The sequence below is a fragment of the Homarus americanus genome, unplaced genomic scaffold (assembly GCF_018991925.1).
Source record: "Homarus americanus isolate GMGI-L3 unplaced genomic scaffold, GMGI_Hamer_2.0 scaffold32583, whole genome shotgun sequence".
NCBI classification, from domain to species: domain Eukaryota; kingdom Metazoa; phylum Arthropoda; class Malacostraca; order Decapoda; family Nephropidae; genus Homarus; species Homarus americanus.
The window spans coordinates 36,193,945-36,215,824 of record NW_024713129.1 but is presented as its reverse complement, the minus strand read 5'-3'; the positions used below and the strand labels follow the sequence as shown (position 1 = coordinate 36,215,824).

The 21,880-nt window shown below is 40.2% G+C and overlaps 1 protein-coding gene across 1 annotated transcript in view; it reads left to right on the top strand.

The window, feature by feature from the left end:
• LOC121870798 (phosphatidylinositol phosphatase PTPRQ-like) overlaps nt 1-21,880 on the top strand; it is a 105,605-nt gene that overhangs the window by 71,905 nt on the left and 11,820 nt on the right. The window contains exon 8 of the mRNA XM_042372766.1: nt 6,240-6,521. Within this exon, the coding sequence (XP_042228700.1) occupies nt 6,240-6,521 (282 nt within the window). The remainder of the gene's footprint in view (nt 1-6,239; nt 6,522-21,880) is intronic.

Here is a 21,880-nt window from a genome sequence, read left to right as displayed (position 1 = left end):
ATTTCACAGGTTTAAGCATTCTGTTACGAACTCGTAACAATTCCCTATCCCTTACTACACTGTATGAAACCAGAAAAGTATAAGCAGATAAATATAACTTGGAACACCAAAACAGCCAGAAATATTACATAATACCCACTAAATACTGTCCTGTACTGTTGTCATGTAACATCAAGTTTTATTTCAGAGTTGAAACGGTAATACCGAAATGATTAATATGAAACAAAATGAAACTAAATCCAAATATTACGTGAACAATTATCTCCTAGGACAGGCAACCCACATGCTCCTAGGACAGGCAACCCATATGCTCCTAAGACAGGCAACCCATATGCTCCTAGGAAAGGCCTCCATATGTTACGGAAACTGAGCAATCAAGAAGGCAAATGTCTTTAAGTTCCTTTACTTTAACTATTACTTTTATTTTAAACTCAAAATTTTAATAATTTATTTACTTGTTTATGTCTAAGAACTTTTTGGTTGAAATGATTTAGTTATAATACCTTGTAATACTCATGCCCAATTACGTAACAAATGACAACCTGTTTGTATTGTGATCTTTCCCAGTTATGTTTTACTGTAGGTTTAGTTATTATAGCGTTACTTTGCTTAATTGAATAGTTGATACCACACTCATGGTTGACATGACATCACCCAATACAGTATAATTAGTAAGACGTGAAAAATATGCAGGTGAGTTTTAAAAAATATTCTAAAAACAAAATCAACACAAAACACATATACAAGGGTGAAAAATAATGAACTAAGCTGTACTAATACACGTTACAAAAAGATGGCCAGCACATTCCGCGGTGAACAGGCAGTGCAGGTAACAGTTGGTCAATCCACGACAGAGCAGACAGGGTAAACAAGAGCCGCTAATGACGAGAGAGGAACTGACGTGGTATCCTTGGTCAGAGTAGACATCACATGTCATAGATGGCGCCCCCAAAAGCCAGCTGCTGTTTTCCACCAATTAGGAGCTATTTCATGACTTGTGTTCTTCTTATTTGTGTTGGTAACTAGTTGCTTGGAGTCATGTGGAGTAAGCTGTGTAGATAAAGGTGACAATGCTCACACATAAATATATATATATATATATATATATATATATATATATATATATATATATATATATATAATATATATATATACATATATATATATATATATATATATATATATATATATATATATATATATATATATATATATATATATATATATATATATATATATATATATATATATATATATATATATATATATATATATATATATATATGCTGACAACCACAGGGAAAAAGAAAACACGAAGTTCCCAAGCGCTTTCGTGTAATTCACGTCTTCAGGGGTGAGTACAGACTAAGGAGTATTTACATAACAAGGCAAATATATATACAGTAGAGGAGGGTGAGATCAAGTCACAATAGTCAGGTTATTAGGTAGTGACCCTACTAATCTTCAAAAAGCACTGCAGCAGTCGGTAGTCAGGTCAGAGAGTATGATGACCCAACCTTCTCACCTAGTCACAAATCTTCTTAATTACGAAATTATCCAGTTTGTACATACCATGACTCAAATTCATGTTGACGGATTCGGTATGTTTAATGAGACTGGATTCTATAATATTCCTACTGTCAATTGAATTACAAGGTAATATTGAGGAGGCATTAACCCAGTCAATGCAATGCTTATTATCCCTCAAATGAACAAACAGAACATTGGATCCCTGGCCTGTCCTAACTCTATATTTATGTTATTTAAGTCTAGTTACAAGATCTTTACCTGTCTGGCCTAAGTAAAACATATTACATTCCTTGCAAGGAACTTTATAAATGCAGCCACCTGTATTGTTGGGGGAGTTCTTGATTAACATTTGTTTAACAGTGCATGAGTTTTTAAATGCCACATTGACGTTCCAGGTTTTTAGTTGTAAAGGAATCTGAGAGAATTTTTTGTGAAATGGTAATACTAAGAGATTCTTATGGTCATGGGTAGGCTTCGGATCGGTTTCTATAAAAAGATTTCTTAGTAATGTTCAGGCATTTGTCTATGAAAGATCTAGGGTATTTAAGGTTCAAGCCAATATTATAGATATATTTATATTCCTCATCAATGAATTTCGGGCTGCAAATTCTCAAAACAATACAAATATTGATGAAAATACTGACTGTTTGACTCTATTATGGTGGGCAGAATAATAATGAATGTACGAACACACATTAGTAGGTTTTCTATAAATACTGAACTTAAAGGTGTTACCTATTCTGTGTATCAGACAGTCTAGGAATGGCAATTTACAGTCATGCTCTAATTCCACAATGAATTTGATCAAGGGGGCTAAGTTATTAAGTTGTGGCAGGAAAGCTTTTAGGTCCTCATTACATGGCCAGAGACATAATACATCATCTACATATCTAAACCAGACTGCTGAAGGTGGTAAGCTATTACTTAATAGTTTCTTTTCAAAGAATTCCATATTTAGGTTGCTTAATACTGGTGAGAGTGGATTACCCATTGCCATACCAAATTTTTGAGCACAATATTCTCCATTGAATTCAAATTTACAATCCTTAATACATAGTTTGATGAGTTCGAGAAAGTCGTCTTTCGAGGCGGGCAATGAAATATTATCCAGGGAATCTATGAGGAATTCCAGTAAATCATCAACTGGGGCCTTTGTAAAGAGTGATGTTACATCAGAGCTGACCAGTTTAAAATCATAATTAGTGTGTAAGTCATTGAGTTTATCAACCAGATCCATATTATTCTTAATATTAGAGTTAGAAATGTTGCCAACTAAGCTCATAAATAATCCTCTCAACACTGTTAACACTCAGTTCAACAAAAAAGTTGTCTCTATTGAGAGGCAAAGCTACTCTCATTAAATAACTTACTTCAACGTCCCCTCCACTGCCATACATGTACGGTGTAATCAAGACCCACAAGCCAAATAACCCAGCAAGTCCCATCATTAGCTCAGTTGGGTCAATGTCTTATAAATTATCTAAATGGTTAGTTTCTTTACTAAATCCCCTAGTCGGCAACATTTCTAACTCTTTATCCCTGGTGAGACCACCCACTATATTATAAGATATTCTTGCCATATATCCTGATTCTCTTATCCCCCTAGCACACCATATTTTTATGATATTCCTATATTATAACTATTGTTAACAATCCTCTTCTTCCTCTCTTTATTATGATATATACTTTTATGATTTTCCTGCCAGTATCAATGTAAAGCAATTAATTAATGATGGGGATATTGGCCATCTATTTACCGAGGAGGCAGAAGGAACACAAGAAGATAATAATTATCATCATTCCTTCTCTTTCCAAGCTATTTCAGTAAATCAGTGAATACAAGTTTATATGTGTAGAGGTTTTCAATTAATCAATATGGCCACTAGATATATAGATGACTAGGCTATACAACAGTTTCAAACAACGAATAGGTACTTGTCTCTCCACATCCGGTTTCCTGGCCGAAAGTTAGACTTTAGAGAATTTAAATTTAAACCTGCCAATAGCTCTCAAATATTGCCTTTACCTCCTCTTGTACCCTATACAGTATATTTGCTGCATGAACAATAAAATTCACTTTTTTCTCTTTTTCTTCCATTGGAAATCGAATATCTCAACTTTTATCCTTTATTTTGTGATTTAATATGCATCCAAATACGGAGCATTTATCAGGCATTGCCATAGATTCTTACACCACGACGGCCAGGTGATAACAGTGGAGACACCCCGACCACCCCCCCACCCACCCGGGGGGCTGCCGGCCAGATGATGTCGTGCGCAGTGAAGAATGAATTTTCGATTCAAAATATAATTCGACTTTGTTCAGTAGTGTCGGGAACATCCATAATGATGTACCAGGATGATCAGATCAGATTACAGATTGCCCCGGAGGGGGCTAGTATATTGGACACCCCCTTACATCCTGTGCAAGTAGAAGCGCAGAAGCGTTTACAGTGAGCAACTGGGAAGCATGCTAAGTTCATGCTTGCCTTTATGACTCATGCATTCAGGGCGTGGAAGCCTGAAGGGTCATATGTTTTGTCAGCAAGTTACATAAAGTGTCAGAATGATGAGTGTGTGTGGGGGGTGAGGGAATTCCCGGTACATTTCATCTGTTTATTGCGTGGCTGGTCCCTAATAATGTCAAGTGCCAGGCCTGTGACTAGGAGGAGGGGTATCTGGTCAGGGAGGGAAGAGGTGTTGGTAACGGCTGGGGACCTGTAGGAGGAGGTCATAGGACAAGTGAAGATGTAGTGAGGGAGGGTGTGAGAATCGGGTTGACCACAGTTTACAAACAGTGCGGCCAGGCTCAGGGTTGCCAATGTACTCCTATACTGTAGGTACCTGTACCCTTGGCGCAGTCGCATGTACATAATCTGCTGAGATCGAGTCAGAGATTGATACTCTTTGGAGTGGCGGTTGGAGTCACCGGTTACAGCGTCCTAGTGGCATAGTGTGACGCTACTCCGTTGTTTCAGGTGTGTCCATTTTACGTCGAATGCCTCTCGTTGTGTGGCGTGTATGCGAGATGTGAGATGATTCAGGGAGAAGGCGAGGGTGGCTTCAATATCTTCTTCTTGTGTAGCTTCTTTGGCAAGCCGATCATCAGTGTCACAGGCAGTTATTCCTATATGTGACGGGATCCAAATAAACTTGACACTGATGTCATCATTTTGTTCTAGCCCGGCGACGGCGGCTAGGGTGTGTTGGGCGGTAGGGGAGGAGGGGGAGGGTAATTTGAGCCTAGCTAGTGCAGAAGTGCTGTCACTGATTATAAGGAGATTTCGGCATTCAGTGCGAGCATAGGTCACCCCCTCATGAATGCCCGCGAGGATGGCTATGCTTTCAGTGTCAGTGGAGGAGGCCCAGACGTGGACCCTGATTTTCTGGCCTGGCGCTCAGGAATCCACACAGCTGCCCCAGCGCAGCCCAGCGTGGTGACAGACCCATCACAGTAGACGAGGATTGGAGGGAGGGAGGTCGTAAGAGAACAGGCGACATTAACAATCTGCTCAAGGCAGTTAAGTTTGAGCATATACCGCAGTTGGGTGGATTTACGACCAGGGAAGGTGTGGACGACAACACCAACACTCGGGGAGGTCCACGGCGGTAGAGGCGGATGAGTGTACTCGGGAGGGAGAGATGTCGAGGGGTTGTAGAGGTGATAACGCAGGATGTCAGCAGCAGTGTGGACGGGCCAGTGTTGAGAGAGGGAAGGAGAGGTAATGGGGGCAGGCCGGCGCAGGAGGGTGTTAAGATGTGAGTCCAGTGAGCGGTACAGAGGAGTCGGTTTCTCACTGCGAAGAAGTTTAACACCAAGGATGGCATTGAGAGCAGTAATTCGATCGCAGACAGGAAGCAGGATTAGTTCACGCTGCATGACTTCTATTCTGGTGGTCATAGGGCAGCCGAGGATGAGTCTCATAGCTCTGTTTTGGATTTTCTCTATGCTGGGAGGTCAGGAGAGGCATAATCTATGATAGCTCTGATGATAGCAATGTACATGGGACGTAGGACCCTGACAGAGGCTCCTTTGAGGCCGTGAGTAAGGGACTGGAAGGGCCTCGTTCGTTGGCGGCACTGGGAGATGACGTGGGAGGCGACAGCGGAGGTGGTGGCGCTGGTAGTGGCTCGCACCGGTAGACCAAGGTACCTGTAGGTGCGTACTTGATCGATGTCTTGTCCTTGCAGAGTCAGCGGTGTCTGACGCTGGAAGTGTGAGATGAACTTGGTTTTTGTGTGTGAGATGACTATCCCGAGTGTTTGACAGGTCCGGGCGAACGTGGAGAGTATAGGTTGGAGGAGGATATCATCAGCGTAGCTTATGATGTGACCGTCTAGGGCGCGCTCAGCAAAGATGTCGTTGAGGCGGCAGATGGAGTTCATGAGTACATTAAAGAGTGTAGGGCTGAGTACACCTCCCTGAGGCGTGCCAAGATCAAGATCCCTAATCTTAGAGTAGTGACCCTGAAAACGGACACGGGCCTGTCGACGGGAGAGGTAGTCAGCAATCCACGTGAGGAGTTTGCCCTTCACATCAAGGATCACTTCAATATTGGCTTTATCAAAAATGATCATTCATACTTCACGCACACTGTTGACCTTTACAGATTTTATCATGACGGTGACCTCTAGTAATGTTAACCATTGTTAAATATAAGTTATATATATATTAAGGTATTCATGGTTATCGTGACAATATGTTACAGCACCAGGACCTCCAGTCATCACGTCTGTAGTGTCATTCTCGTTCTCGTCAATAAAAGTATCATGGAGTCCCCCAGAAAACCCCAACGGCATCATCACAGAGTATAATGTTAGCTGGACCTGGGAGGGGAATAAAGACCATGACATAACCAATGACACCACCACCAGCTGCACCATCACCGACCTGACTCCCTGTACCAACTACAGCGTTACCGTCACGGCTGCTACAAGCAAAGGTTATGGTCCAGAGAGTAAGGCAGCAACTGGAACTACTGATAGTAAAGGTAAGTGTCTAGAATGTACCTTCTGCTAATTAGTTACTGATGCACACACATGTGCAAACATACATACAAACATACAATGTATATTTTCAGCCTTCGGGCTGCAGAACTTTTTTCAATAAACCGTCAATTATTATTATTATTATTATTATTACATACATAAACACACACACACACACACACACACACACACACACACACACACACACACACCGACCTTCTAGGCTATCTCTGATCATCACCACGACCTCATCTGTAAATTTGGTGAGAAGCTTCTGCATCATCCTCGACACCTGCCTCTGCTTCCACCCGAGATCCCTCGACCGCGAATTGCCATTCGAGACGACAACCACATCTAGCCCATACGAGCAAGTACTGATTGCTATAAGAACAGTGCAGTCCCAACCATTGTAAGAATCAACAACAACTTGTGGTCAGCCAGTGTGTTCACTCCCAGCCAATCTTACCTTTTAGCACTGTCACTATGCTGAAATGCCCTTTAGTATGACCTTCTCCCCATCTTGTTATAATATATCATATTTGTATATTATTCGTCAATCAAGTGATCCATTCCCCAAATATGTAACTATATATTTTCAGTCTTCTGTCTGCCATGCTTTTTCAATAAACTGTTATTTTTTATTATTGTTATATCTCTCTCTCTCACACACACACACACACACACACACACAAACACATTTTCCTTTTTTTTAAACACAAACTGGTCTGTGCAAAAAGAGATTAAATTTGGATTGTTAAACGCCTTCACACACACTACAAATAAAAACAGTACCACTGTAACTAATTTAGGTATAATATGGTAATGTTATGATAGTTAACGACGCCTCAAATGAAACAAAGTAAATTTTACCAATAAAAAAAACACATTAGTTTTAACAATAAAAAAAACACATTAGTTTTAACAATAAAAACATCATCTCTTTTAGGCAATATATCCAGTTGTGATTTAAGGTTGTTCAAGAACTGTTGATACGTAGAGTATGACAAGTTAATAATAATAATAATAATAATAATAATAATAATAATAATAATAATAATGATAATGATAATAATAATAATGATAATGATAATGATAATGATAATGATAATGATAATGATAATAATGATAATGATAATGATAATGATAATAATAATAATAATAATAATAATAATAATAATAATAACAATAATAATAATAATAATAATAATAATAAGAATAATATAAATATGTGTGTGTCTGTGTGTGTGTCTTAGGTAAGCCATATTTTGGTTTAGAAGGTGAGTTAAATCGGTAGATATATAGAGATAACGAGACAAACATAGACATATCAGGCGCGTTTTGCATATTATGTTAACCTTGTGTCACACACTTTAACATTGATAGATTTAATATTTCTTATAGTTTCAGTCACCTCGGAATTCAGGTTTTAATCAACGTTTTAATGGTCAGTCTGGTATAAAGGAAATATTGGAATAAACTCTGAATATGAAGATGTACACAGTGATGACGTCTGACAAGAGGACATGGAAGTTCACTTGTAAATAATTCAGTTACCACTCAGAGGTGTAAAGTCACGATGCCGTGGTCTTTGAACAATTGAAGGCTCTCGTTGTCTGTATCCCTAAATTACGTCCATATAAGACAGGCAACAATGTTCATGCGTCATGCTGAAAATGAAACTGCTACGAGCCCGGGGAAAAGTGTCGCAGCAGAGCCCGGTCTCATTACCGCTGGGAAGACAAGTTAGTGGGCGCCAAGGCTCCTAATTATCTACAAAACGAGACATTAGCACAAGAAAGGATTACCATATCAGAACTCACTGATGAAAATAAGGTTGGAAAATGAACAGTAATACAAATAACTCGTTCGTGGCTTAGTACTATATATTAACCACCTAACCTAAACTTTACGTAAACTAACCTTTACCTAACATAACCTTACCTAACCTAACCTTAACATGCCTTACTTAACCTAACCTAAAGTTAAAATGCATAATAGTGGCATCCTAAGTTACATTTATATATAACACGACACAACTTTAGAAGATATAGGTGGAATATTTATAGTTGTAGGATTGTAAAGTGAGGAAGTTTTGTAGCGTGTCCGGTTAGTTGTTTATCTGTATATTATATTCTTAGGGGAAATCTTTCCAAACACCGCTTTCAATACTACTATTTATTAATTAACTGAATGGCATGGACACTAGGGTGTCATTTTTTTTTTAGTTTGAAAAATCGGCCCATGGTATTAATGATGTAGTTCTATGTGCAGAATCATGTGATATCTTCAGATTTGAAAAGTTTTAATTTTTTGCTAGGTAAATTTTAACTTGAAATCTTATGAAAATTCAGTATTCCCACCCTTTTACCAACACCACTAAATAGCTTATTTAAAGTAAAGTAAATGTATCAGGTTAATTTATTAGGATGAAAATGGTCCAGAATAGTGAAACGAATGATCTTGACACATTTATTAAATTTAATATTCCTTTAGAAAACAAAATCATCAAATACAAAAACCGGTTTTACTACTACGACCCGGTGTTGCTGCACACCATAGAGAACATGTCTTTCTTGCTTCTGTTTCTACTCATCACCTCTCTGCTGACCACCTGAGCTCGGATGTAGCCTTCCCTCCTCTCCTGGCTGTACACGTGACTGCTGGCCTCGCTCACTTGCTGTACACAACGCTCTATACTCTGGGTGTGCGAGGGCCAGGCAGGGACATGCATGGGGTTGTCCAGGAAAGCTCTGACTTGAACATTGGTGAGGCTACAGGTAAGAGGGGGCTCACTGCCAGCCTGGATGTTATCCAGATCTATGAGATCAGTGAGGGTCTTGGCACCTAGATTGACTTCAGGAGTCTTCCTGACCCTGAAGGAATCGTCACCAACTGATTCGTCATGCCCAGATCCTCTCATAAGTCTCATATCCAAGATCTTTTTGACTGCCACTCTTCTCTCCTCCTCATCCTTACTGCAGAGCATTGTCTGCAGAACTGCCTCGGGATGAGCATACCAGGAAGATCTCCTCACAGTCTGCTCCACAATCTGAACAACCTTCCTTGGCTGATTCCTCAGGAGCTCAAGCTGGAAGAGAACATGCCTCGGACCTCTTCGGAGAACGATGACTTGACCTTGGTGTTGAACCAATTTGGCAAGTAGACACTCACGATGAATTGGACAATAAGTCTCAGGTTGTGAAGCTGGTTCCCTTTCAGTTTATGATGAGCGACCCAAATTCTGCAGAACCTGAGAGCCGTTGTGAGCCACCTAGACTGTGAGACTGGACCTATCTGCAGGTAAGCAAGTCTATCAGGCATGACCCCAGTTTTGATGGCACTGAAAATCATGTAACCATAGTACTGGTCAGTACTCAGGTCGTTAATGACAGTATGTGCAAGCTCAACGAGTGGAGGGCCAACTGTGATTTTTTCAAAGCTCGGATTTATTTATAACTCAGTGGCAGAGTCCAGCATCTTGCCAAGAGGACCAGACCATCTGTTGTTTGAAAGAGTCTTGCCATCCAGCTCCTGTATCAGATGTCTGAATGGCAACTCGTTGGTGTGGAGGTCACAAACAATCCAGACTAGCTTCCTCCCAATCTTCCGCTCTATCCACTGTATGACCCCCCCCCCCCATTGCCACCCTGTGTTCGTGTTGGTGCTGTCCCCTCCAATGGCCTGCAGGGTCTGGTCTACTCCTCTCTCTGAGCCAGTTCACAATGTTATCTGCCACTATCTCAGCTGGTTTCCTGATGTCATCTTTCTCTGGAGTGAAATGCCACAATACTTCCCTCCTGGTTCACTGCAGCAGGAGTAGTGTTCCTCCTTCACCATGGCAGGGAACAACTTGTCAGAATCTCCAACTTTCATGAACACTTTAGTGTCATCCCTTCTCCCATCAAAGAACAAACAATTGATTCCATTTTCTCTTATCCCCTTATCAAACTCCTCTTCTAGGTTACTGACAAGTTTCTCCTGAGCTCTCCTTACTTTGTTATGATCTATCACCAGGTGAACATTATCAGGTGTTATCAAACCACCGTCAATCCAGGCAGCTGTTGCTATCTCTGCAGTTTCTCTGAGACCAGTGTGGTGTCGCATGCTGGCCAGAGCTATGCTCAGGATATCTTTCCTATTTCGAACCTTATGCCTGGAAGGTTTGGGATCATTATTTTCTGGGTTAGGGACAAAGTCACCATTCTCCTGGTCAGCACTCGGATCAGCCATGGGGAAGTCATTAAACTCTGAATCAGCTTGACTCCAATCATCGGCCTTTTTTACCTCACCCTGGGCCTTCTCAAGTCTCTTTTCCTCGGCAACTCTTCTCCTCTTCTGTCTCTCTGTGGCAGCCTCCTGTCTCTTGGACTCCGGAATATCTTGGCTAGAAATCATGAGAGCCCCTATACTGCCAGTCTTCTCTCTCTGTGCTTTGACAAATGCCAGTTCGATCACAGGAATCTTCAGTTCACGCTTGCAAATACAGGAGATGTGGGCCTCGGATTTACAGTCACGATCGCATCCAAACTCAGGACAGAGAACAATTGGGCACTTGCAAGTAATTATGTCAAATAACTGGTCCAGTTGCTTGGCAAAGCTGTCCTTAACTGCAAGTTTTCCTCTCCCAAGAGAGATATCTCTTGCCTTTTCCCAACTGGCTAGCAGTCTCTCACTAATCTTCTTCTGACTTGTTATGACTGGAGGCTTGAACTGAGCGTTAGCCAGAGTGTACTGTGCCAAGACAGCTTTGGTCATATCACTGGCAATGTCTTTGTTTGTGTAAGTTCTTTGGTTCTTTTCATTGATTTGCCTGATTAAAACACCGTATCTCAAAGCATCTCTCAATGTAGGCAACTCCGACTTCAGGAGCTCTCTCCCAGACCCAAGATAGTGACTGAGATGGCTGGATTTTTGGTTCCTCGTCCTGACACAAGCAGCCATCGCAAATATTATCAACTTATAAATGCATCAGAATCTGAAACAGAAAAAATATTGTTAGTTGGGTTGTTAAAGAATGAAGTCAGAAAGCAATGTTCACTATTTAATTGTAATGCACTAATGCAGCTGTACGTTAGATTTTCGATAAATTTCACGCTAAAATTTACCTAGCAAAAGGTTGCAAAATATTGAAACTGAAATTATTTTCTGTTTATATACACTAAAATCTACCAAAAAAGTGATGGGCCATTAGTTTTAGCTGATCTTCCCTCCTATGACACACCCTAATGGACACAGTAATAGATCAATATATCGAAGTTACTAGACACTGACTCTAGTACACAAACATGAAATGGATACACTTCCCACCGTAAGTAACTCACCCCTGGATCGCTCTGACAAAGACTCACGTGTGATCTGAGGGTGGCCCAGCTGGTGCTGTTGAAGGGAGTGCTGGACTATGTCTCCTGTGGGAGACTCTGCTAGCTGGAGACGCGGTGCTGGGGAGGAGCTATCGGCTCCTTCCCTATTACAATAATAATCCGAACGCGAATGTCGTTGAGATGGAGCTGCAGGGCCTTTATATTGGCGCGAGCGGAAGATGTCGTCACAAATCTGGATGTGTCTGGTCAGGTGACAGGCTGTACTCGCTGGAGGGTAGCTTCTTGAGTAACGCGGTCATGTCGCCGGGTTAAGCTAATCGCGTGGCTGTGAGAAGTCTGGGTCAATGAGACTGACCCCTCTTGGGTCGGATCTGGACAGCTTGTCCAGGTGTAGTTTCTTGAGTAACATGGTCGTTAACTCAGGTAACTTGTCCATGACCTCTCCTGGGCCAGGTCTTACTGTCACTGTAGGGTGTGTCAACCTATGTGGGTTACCACCTGGGCATCTACTTACTGTTATATGTGTTGTATTTCTCTGGTCTGTAAGCTGTGGTCTGATAAACAATCATTACACCTCCCGCCAAGACCAAGGCTTCCATAACAGAGAACTGATGACACATATAGACAGTAACATCATGTGCAGTATCAAGAATAGCCCCTGAAGCGATAATGCATCCTCACATTTTACAAACAATAATCTCATAGATGTTTGTTTTTTACTGGCTTGGTTTGATCTGACAAAACTTACTATACCTCCCGCCAAGATCAAAGCTTTTATGCCAGGAGAAAAACACATACACAGTAAGTGATCATAATATGAGCTTAACTGAGCTAAAGATCCTACATATCTAGCATAGAATCCGAGAAAAAAACTTCCAATTTCACATTCTAAAAAGAATAACAGGAGTTACCTGGCCTTGCCAGCCAATGTCAAGATAATGATTAGCCCAATCAGTAATATGGCTACAACACTGCATTAGGTAGTACAAACATTGATCAAATGATCTCATAGAACAAGTGACTAATCTTTCTTAAATAAAAAAAAATTATCTGTGGTAAATGTTAAGAGATGTCACAGAACGAAATACTTCAAAATACACAAAAAATGCGCTTACTTCCACATGTTAGGGTGTTCTTTTTCTTTTTTTTAAGCATTATACTTATACAACAGCAATACAGTAGTGTGGCCCAGCATGGCTGACATTCTCCACCAGCTGGTATCGGGGTTACTGGCAGTAGAGCAGCAGTGGTAGGCTGGTCCTTCTGATGGTTCACCTCTTCATCGTCGACTTTCTTCTGACTGGTGTCAGCACAGCACTTCTTATGTCTTCTCTCTTCATATTTCACGTTTTCCTTTCTTGAATACCGCACCTTGTAGGTCGTGTCTCCACTTTCTGACTTCTTCTCACTTCCTCCTGGTTTATAATGCAAATTTCTTTTTACACCAGTTTCTATCATATTCCAGATGAGTTTTTCTAGCCCATCATATTCCAGATAGATTTTTTCTACTTCCATCTGCATTTCTTCATTACAGCATCATTTTCTTATTTCTCTTATCTGCCTAAAGTAGAAATATATAAAATCTCCTTAATCCTAGACCAAAGGAGGACTTGAAAGAAGTGAAGTGACGTGTGGTGGGTGTAGTGCTGCATTCATCACGCTGCTTCTCCTCTGCTCGTACGTGCTGTGGTTGGAGTCAATGCTTGATCCACCAACACCTCTTGACTGCTGCTGTTGTCGTAACTTGTAAGGCGCCGTTACCCTGACCGCTCACTGCATACAGCTTGGACATGCAGGATCAGGTCATACCCAAGTGAGCTGGTTATCTCCAACATCTGGCTGGCCACGGGGCAGTACTGTGTGTGACATTTGTCAGCGAAAGACAATCCTAAAGGGATGATGGATTAGTTGGAAGTGCATCAGCAAAAAAAAATATTTATATTATACGTTACGTCAATGTTTGGCAACAATGGTGTCCGCCACGACAATGTTCCCAAGGCTGGTTCGGGGAGTGAAGCTCTGCTCACTACGCTGAATATTATTTATCACTACGTTTAAAAGAGTACATTATAAATCATACTAGCCTAAAAATTTACTTAGTTAAGCTCTGCAAGTATCACCAAACAAATTACGCGAACCATCAATTTCAAAACATACCTTATAGGGCAAAGCAGACTGGGAACGAGTGAGGTCATACCAGGTGGGACGGGCTGAGGCGGGGCAGACTCGTCGGTTGCGGTGGGGCGGGTGGAGTGGGGATTAGGACGGGGAGGAGGATAAGAACATAAGAACATAAGAATGGAGGAAACTGCAGCGGGCCTATTGGCCTATACTGGGCAGTCCCGTTTACACCCAACCCCTATTGCTCATATCTGCATCCAACCTATGTTTGAAGCAATTCAGCGTATTCGAGTTAATGATGATATTTGGTAACTTGTTCCATTCATCCACTACTCTGTTTCCAAACCAGTGTTTACCTATTTCACGCCTAAATCTAAATTTGTCTAATTTAAAACCATTGTTACGAGTTCGCTCCTGGTTGGATAGTTTGAGTACCTTTGTAATGTCCCCTTTGTTTAGCCCTGCCTTCCACTTATACACCTCTATCAGGTCGCCCCTCGCTCTACGTCTCTCAAGGGAGTGCAAATTAAGATGCTTTAACCTGTCTCTATACTCAAGGTTCCTAATGCCCGGGATTAGTCTTGTCATTCTCCTCTGAATTCTTTCCAAGGATTCGATATCCATTCTGTAATAAGGTGACCAGAACTGAACTGAGTAATCCAGGTGTGGTCTCACAAGAGCAAGATACAGTTTTAGGATGACCTCGCTAGTTTTGTAACTAACACTCCTTTGTATGAACCCAAGTACTTTATTAGCCTTGTTACGAGCAAAAACACATTGTTTACTTGGCTTAAGGTTCCTACTTATCATTACTCCTAAATCTCTTTCACAGTCGGATTTCTCTATGGCATCGTTGTTCATCTGGTATCTGGTTTCCCTGTTTACATCTCCTATACTGAGTACTTTACATTTGTCGACGTTGAATTTCATCTGTCATTTTTCAGATCATTCGAAAAATTTGTTTAGATCTTCCTGTAGTTTTGCCGAGTCCTCCTCAGATTTGATAACACGTCCTATTTTAGTGTCATCAGCAAATTTACTTATGTTGCTGTCAATGCCGATATCTATGTCGTTTATGTATATAATAAATAATAATGGTCCAAGTACTGAGCTTTGGGGAACTCCACTTGTGACGTTGCTCCAATAGGACTTACTGCCGTTAATGCTCACTCCATGTTTCCTGTCCTGTAACCACGCCCTAATCCATTTAAGGATGTCACCTTTGATGCCATGAGCTTCTACCTTTCTAATTAGTCTTTCGTGGGGGACTCTGTCGAAGGCTTTGCTAAAGTCGAGATATACCAAATCATAATTGTGCCCCTCGTCCACCGATTCGAAAACTGATGAAAAGAATGTTAATAGATTAGTTAGGCAAGAACGTTCCCTTGTGAAGCCATGCTGGGAATCATTGATCAATCTGTGCTTCTCCAGGTGATTTCGAATAGAGTTTAAAATGATTGCTTCCAGTAATTTGCCTACTATTGATGTTATACTGATTGGGCGGTAGTTAGAGGATAGTGATCTATCCCCCTTCTTGAAAATCGTTATTACATTCGCTTTCCTCCAGGATTCTCGTACTACACCTGTTTTTAATGACATGTTAAACAACTTTGCTAAGGGCATACTAAGCTCTTCCTTACATTCCTTTAATAATCTGGCAAATATCTCATCGGGACCAGGTGACTTATTCGGCTTTAGTTTGTCTATTTGCTTACTAACATCGTTACTAGTCACTACTATCTCACTTAATTTGTTTTCTTCACTATCTCTGAATAGAGTCGGTGCCTCGGGTATCATGTTTAAATTTTCGGTGGTGAAAACTGTTGAAAAATGTTTATTCAAATTATTGCTCATTTCTCCGTCGTTATCAGTGAGCTCGCCGAAGTCTGACCGTATTGGTCCAATCTTTTCTCGTGTTTTAGTTTGATACATTTGGTAGAATCCTTTGGGGTTTGTCTTCGCCTCCCTTGCTATCCTTACCTCATTATTCCTCTTTGCTTTCCTTATCTCGGTTTTAACCCTACTCGACAATACCCTATAATAGTCCCGGAGGTGAATTTCGCCACGATTTATCCTTCTACCTATAGCCTTCCTTTGGCCAATGATGTTCTTTAAATAATTATTTATCCATTTAGGTTCATTGTTGTCTGATGTGAGTTTTTTGTATGGTATGTTCTGCCTTTGTGCATTAAGTAACTCACTATTTAAATTGTCGTGGAACTCGGCAATCTCAGATCTCGTTATCAGGTTGGTGTCATCTGTCAGGTTTACAGCCAAGCGCGAAACCCCCTCTCTCAGCTGCCTCTTTAAACTGTCAAAGTTTGCCCTTCTGAAATCTGGTACTTTAGTGGAATTTTCCTTACTTCTACCCTGAAAATCTAACTGGAATCGAATTTCTTTGTGATCTCTGTTTGCAAGTTCGTTCCCTACCTAGACATTGCTAATTAGGTTTTCTCTGTTCGACAGAACTAAGTCCAGTATATTATAACCCCTTGTGGGTTCGGTTATATGTTGACTTAGGAAACAGTCCTGGATCGTCTCGAGAAAATCCTCTGATTCTGAGTTACCCGTAAGGTCAGTCCAATCTATTTGGCCAAGGTTAAAGTCGCCTACTATACAGACTTTGTTGTGTATGGAAGCCCTGCGCATTTCATCCCAGATAAGTCTCTCATTGACGGTATCAAGATTGGGGGGTCTGTATATTACTCCTGTGATTAATTTTTCCCGACCGTCGCTTAATTCTATCCAAATTGTTTTTGTATTCCTCTCAGTTTATATTTCCTTTTTTATTTCACACTTCAGATTATCCCTAACATAGATAGCTACTCCTCCTCCTTTCGTGGTCTGCCTATCGGTATGGAACAGTTTGTAACCCGCAATTTGGTATTCGACTGGTAACTCACGTGTGTTTAGGTTGATCCATGTTTCAGTGAATGCAATTATATAGATTTTTTCGGTACATACCAAGGCCCTAATATCATCCATTTTGTTTCTCATACTTCTACTGTTCGCGTAGTATACATTTAAGTTAGTCTTGTTCTAAGTCCTCCCCTTACCGCGTTTAGTTTTAAACTCCCTGTCTAATTTAGTTTTGTCATCATTCCTATTTCCCTGTAGTCTTTCACTTTGTTTACCCTCTCTCACTGCAGTCTCCTCCACCCCCGTGCCCATATGTTCTCTTAGCAGTTTAAAGACTTAGATATCTTTTGAACTGCCCCTACTGTTTGTATAGTATACATTTAAACCTAATCTTCCCTGGTCCTGTTTTATCCCTTGTCCTGAGCAACTAATTTTACTTCCCAGGACCTGCTTGTTTTTTGACTCCCACTTTCCCCGACCCCTCTCTACTGGCGAAACCCCCCCTTCTGAGTGACAATTTCACCCTCCAGGGATGCAGACAACGTCTTTTCCCCCTCAGGAGACAAGTGTACTCGGTCACGACAGTACAGGTAGTCGTTGCCATAGAATCGTTGCCAGTTATCAATGAATGCCCAACCATTGTTTGCACAATGTTTTTCCAGTCGGCAATTTATAGCAATTGCCCTGGACAGCCATTCACGATGTAGGTTAAACGACATGTTAGGTTATAACGGTTAGTATAGTCACAGCTTCTGTCACTAAAACACAATGGGTGCATTTAACACTGACAGACAATTAAAATACATGAGGGATTCTAAGAACGTTACAAATCGCGGCGGACACTGACAAATTATATTAAGCACTGAACATATTCTGGGGAGAGTGTTATGCTAGTAACAATTCGCACATACAATAAATAGAAACATTTACACTAGGAAACTTTTCACAATGACCTACTCGGGGTTCCTTACTGCACACGATTAAGCAATACTCAAACTGAATTCAATGAAGGGAGAGACGAGCCAGGTGTAATGGCTAAACCAGGGAGTGCGTTTGTTTACCTTAAGTACGCTGCCACCATTATAACACACATTAATAAACATATAGACGTTGCTAGCATGGCCGATTCATTACTTTCAACTTGGTATGTTCTTAGGGGAAATCTTTCTAAACACCGCTTTCAATACAACTATTTATTAATTAACTGAATGGCATGGACACATCAATAGATCAATATATCGAAGTTACTAGACACTGGCTCTCGGACACAAACATGAAATGGATACACTTCCCACCGTAAGTAACTCACCACTGGATCGATCTGACAAAGACTCAGGTGTAACCTGAGGGAGACCCAGCAGGTGCTGTTGAAGGCGAGTGCCGGACTATATCTCCTGTGGGAGACTCTGCTAGCTGGAGACGCTGTGCTTGGGAGGGAAGTCTTCCTCCCGATCTGGACTAGTGACGAGCGTCACTCAGTCTTCTGTCTTTAGTGATGTGAAAGTAATGCCCGTTGTACGGTACGGAGTCATTAGTTATGAGGTGAAAGAAGATTATTAGGGGTTGAAGGAAAAGTGGTGAAACTGAAATACAGTAGGAGTAGAAAGAATCTGGGCTCAACCAGATCGCTTCATCTTTCCTATCGGTGTTTTGTCTTTGTTCTGCTCCCTTGGGTCGTCAGACCTTTGTATTAATATTGGTTTATTTATATAGTGCTGCTTATTATTATTATTTCTATTTATTGTTGGAGTTAGTGAGCCCGCTCAGGTCCTTGAGTAGCTGGGAGGGTAGTCACATTTTTTTTCTAAGGTGTTAGTTAAATGTTAGTTGTGTTAGTCTAAAGGTACACTGCATGGAGAGGCCTGCCAGGTTCTTAGTGGAGCTGGTAGGTCACTCTCATCTTTTATTCTCTCTATTAATGTTTTATGTGTATATTGGGGCAGGAGGTGGTTCAATTACTTTCATCCTGGCTGATTTAAACCAACTGTGTTCTTGGAATTCTTCGTTGTCTATTTTATTTATCCAGTTTTGGTATGTTTCTGTGTTAAGTTCAGTCACTTTTTTCCAAATATTTGCAGCTTTGTTGTGTATTTCTACATTGATTGCTGAGAGGTTTGCTCTCTTGTGTAGCTGTTCATTATTGATGTGGTCTGTATATTTTATGTTATATATAAATCTGAGGGCTATATTTTGTACTGTTTGTAACCTATTAATGCTCGTTTTACTAAGAGTGTTCAATGGGATGGGTGGGTAGTCCATAAATGATTTGACAAGGTCTATATAAATCTTTCTTTTGTTATTAATGCTAAGGTTCTTAAAGCGTTTTATTTTTTTATAATCTTATTCTTGCCTGTCGTTCTTTATCTTTTATGTATGTTATACTCGTATTTCCTCTTTTTGTTAGTTTTAGTCCAAGCATCCTGCCTTCAGTGTCGTATGGGTATAGTTCCTGGTCGGCTATTACTGGACTTGTTTTGATCTTGGCTATTGGTATTATCTTGAATTTGTTCTTATTTGTCCTGATTTTCCATTTTTTCTCAAAATCATTTATATTTTTTATCGCTCTTACCGTGTAGAGTGCCATAAATTGGGTTGATTTTCCTGGGTATGATACTATTTGAGCGATATCATCAGCAAACATTACATATTCGCTAAAGGGGGTTGGTTGAGGTGTGTCTGAGGTATATATTGTATATAGTGTTGGAGAAAGGCATCCTCCTTGAGGTACTCCACTCTTGAGATTAAACATGGTTCCCATAAAGTTTCCAATTTGAATTTGTGCTCTCCTATCACCTAAATAGTAACACAATATTCTTAGCAAGTGTTCGTTAAGTCCCAATTTTAATATTTTATATTTTAAGCCTAAATGCCAAACTTATCAAAAGCCTGAGAAACGTCCCTTAAAATTATATTCATCTGGTTCCCCTTGCTTTTTTCTATTGCAACTATTTCCGTTATTGTAGCTATTGCAGTTAGGGTATTTCTATTGGGCATAAATCCATGTTGTCTATTGTTAGTTTTCCCCTGTTGTGTTAAAAAGGTTATAAGTCTTGAATTTAAAATTTTTTCCAGTACTTTCCTGGTAATTTATAATAAAGATATTGGCCTGTAGTTTAATATTTCCTATTGTCCTTACCCTCCTTGGGAATAAATATCATTTTAGCATGTTTTATTTTGTCTGGAAAGTAACCGGTTATTAAGCATGCATTATAAATGTTCAATAGTGTTTTTAAGATGTTTTCAGGTAGATTCATGATCATATTTCGTGTAATACCTGTGAGCCCTGGGGCTTTTTCCTTGAACTTCCTCAGACAGTGCATTATTTCTCCCATGGTTATTATTTGATTATTAGGTAATAAGTTATAGTCTATATATTGCTTTGGGGTGATTCTATGTATGTGTCTTCACATTTCGTCTTCTATCCTTTCTTCGTGTTCACTATCAAAATCTTCATTTTCCTCATCTGATATTTTAAAAACTTTTACCCATTCCCTTTTGAATGCTGACTCTTGTTCATTTTCCTCGTGCAGTTTTGTTCCATTTTGGTCTTTAATGTATGGTGTTTTTTGCTTGTTGTGCCCCATCATCTTGTTTATGGAAGTCCAAAATGTTTTTGTGTCTTTAGTCTTGTCAGCCGCCATTATAATATCATTCCATTTTTTATTGTTTGCTTCCTTACATGCGTCTCTTAATTTTATCTGTAGTGCTGTCTGCGTCGTATATAGCCATCTGTTACTGCCGTGTCTTTCCATACACCTGTTTATTTCATTGGAATGGGTTTGGATTAATTTAACTTCTTCTGGTAGCCTGTTGTTGGGTAATGTTCTAAAGTGTGAAGTAGGAGTGTGTTTGGTTATAGATGTTTTTATTGCTGAGTGCAATCTGTCCATTTCTGAGTCTATGTCTTCTGTTGTTTTCCCTTGTAGGTTAATCGAGTGGTGATTACCTAAGTCGTCTTTGAAACTGTCCCAGTCTGTTTTACTCATTTTCAGTCTCTTTTTTATTGGTGTCTGTATGGGGCTTGTTGACAGTGTTAGTATAATTGGTAGATGGTCGCTGCCCGTGAGAGGTCCTTGTTTTATATGGTAATTGAAAAAGGCTTTGTTGTTGGTAAAAACTTTGTCTGGTGTCGATTGTGTATTGTGATTTCTCCAGGTTGGAAAGTTAGGACCTAGATGATTGATTTTCCCTAGGTTTATTAATTGATTAAGGGCGTTTCCCACGGCGTTACTATTTGTATTGTCGAAAATCCTATGTCTGGCGCTAAAGTCTCCTAAGATGTACATCGGATGATTATTGTTAGCCAATTTTAATAGGTCTTCTATAGGTAAGTAGGGTCGTCTCGGTGGCAGATAAGTAGTAGCAATAATTACGTCTCCTTGAGATGTATTTATTTTTATTGCTAGAAATTCATCCTGGAAGTCATCGATAAGTTTATATTTTAAGTTTCTTTTAACCGCTATAGCTACTCCGTCATTTTTCTCGCCCGATTTATTTCTTTGGTTTACATAATAGTTAAAGAGTTTTATGTTGTTGTTGTCTGTCTCACCGTGACTGTTTATTAGTATAATGTCAGGGTCAATTTCTTGATATATATTACTTATTTCTCTCGGTCTTCCAGTTTCTTATATTATGTTGTATTATTCTTAAAGTTCTTACTGTTTGTCTATTGTCCATTATTTCTTATACTTGGATTGTGGCAGTTGGAGTGGAGACCTATCGTCCTGTTTCCCGCTTCTGACTCTTCTAAACTCTGACGGGTCTACTATTTTAAAGTCATTGGTCGTAATCTTTAGTTTGTCCATAGTGATTAGTGTCCAGACGTAATCTTCACTTAGGAATTTTTCTTGATATGTCCACTTGTATATCCCTCCTTCACAGTTTTTAGCTATTGTCCCTCCTGTTGGTCTTGATGTTGGGATTCCATGTTTTGTTATGGTAACTTTTAATCCAATATCTTCAGCAGATTCAGGTTGTCTGTTGTGATCAGTCTCCATCTTCTCCTCTCTCCTCTTCATCCTTTGTCTTGTAGACTGTCCTTTTGCGGTTTCTGTTTTCTC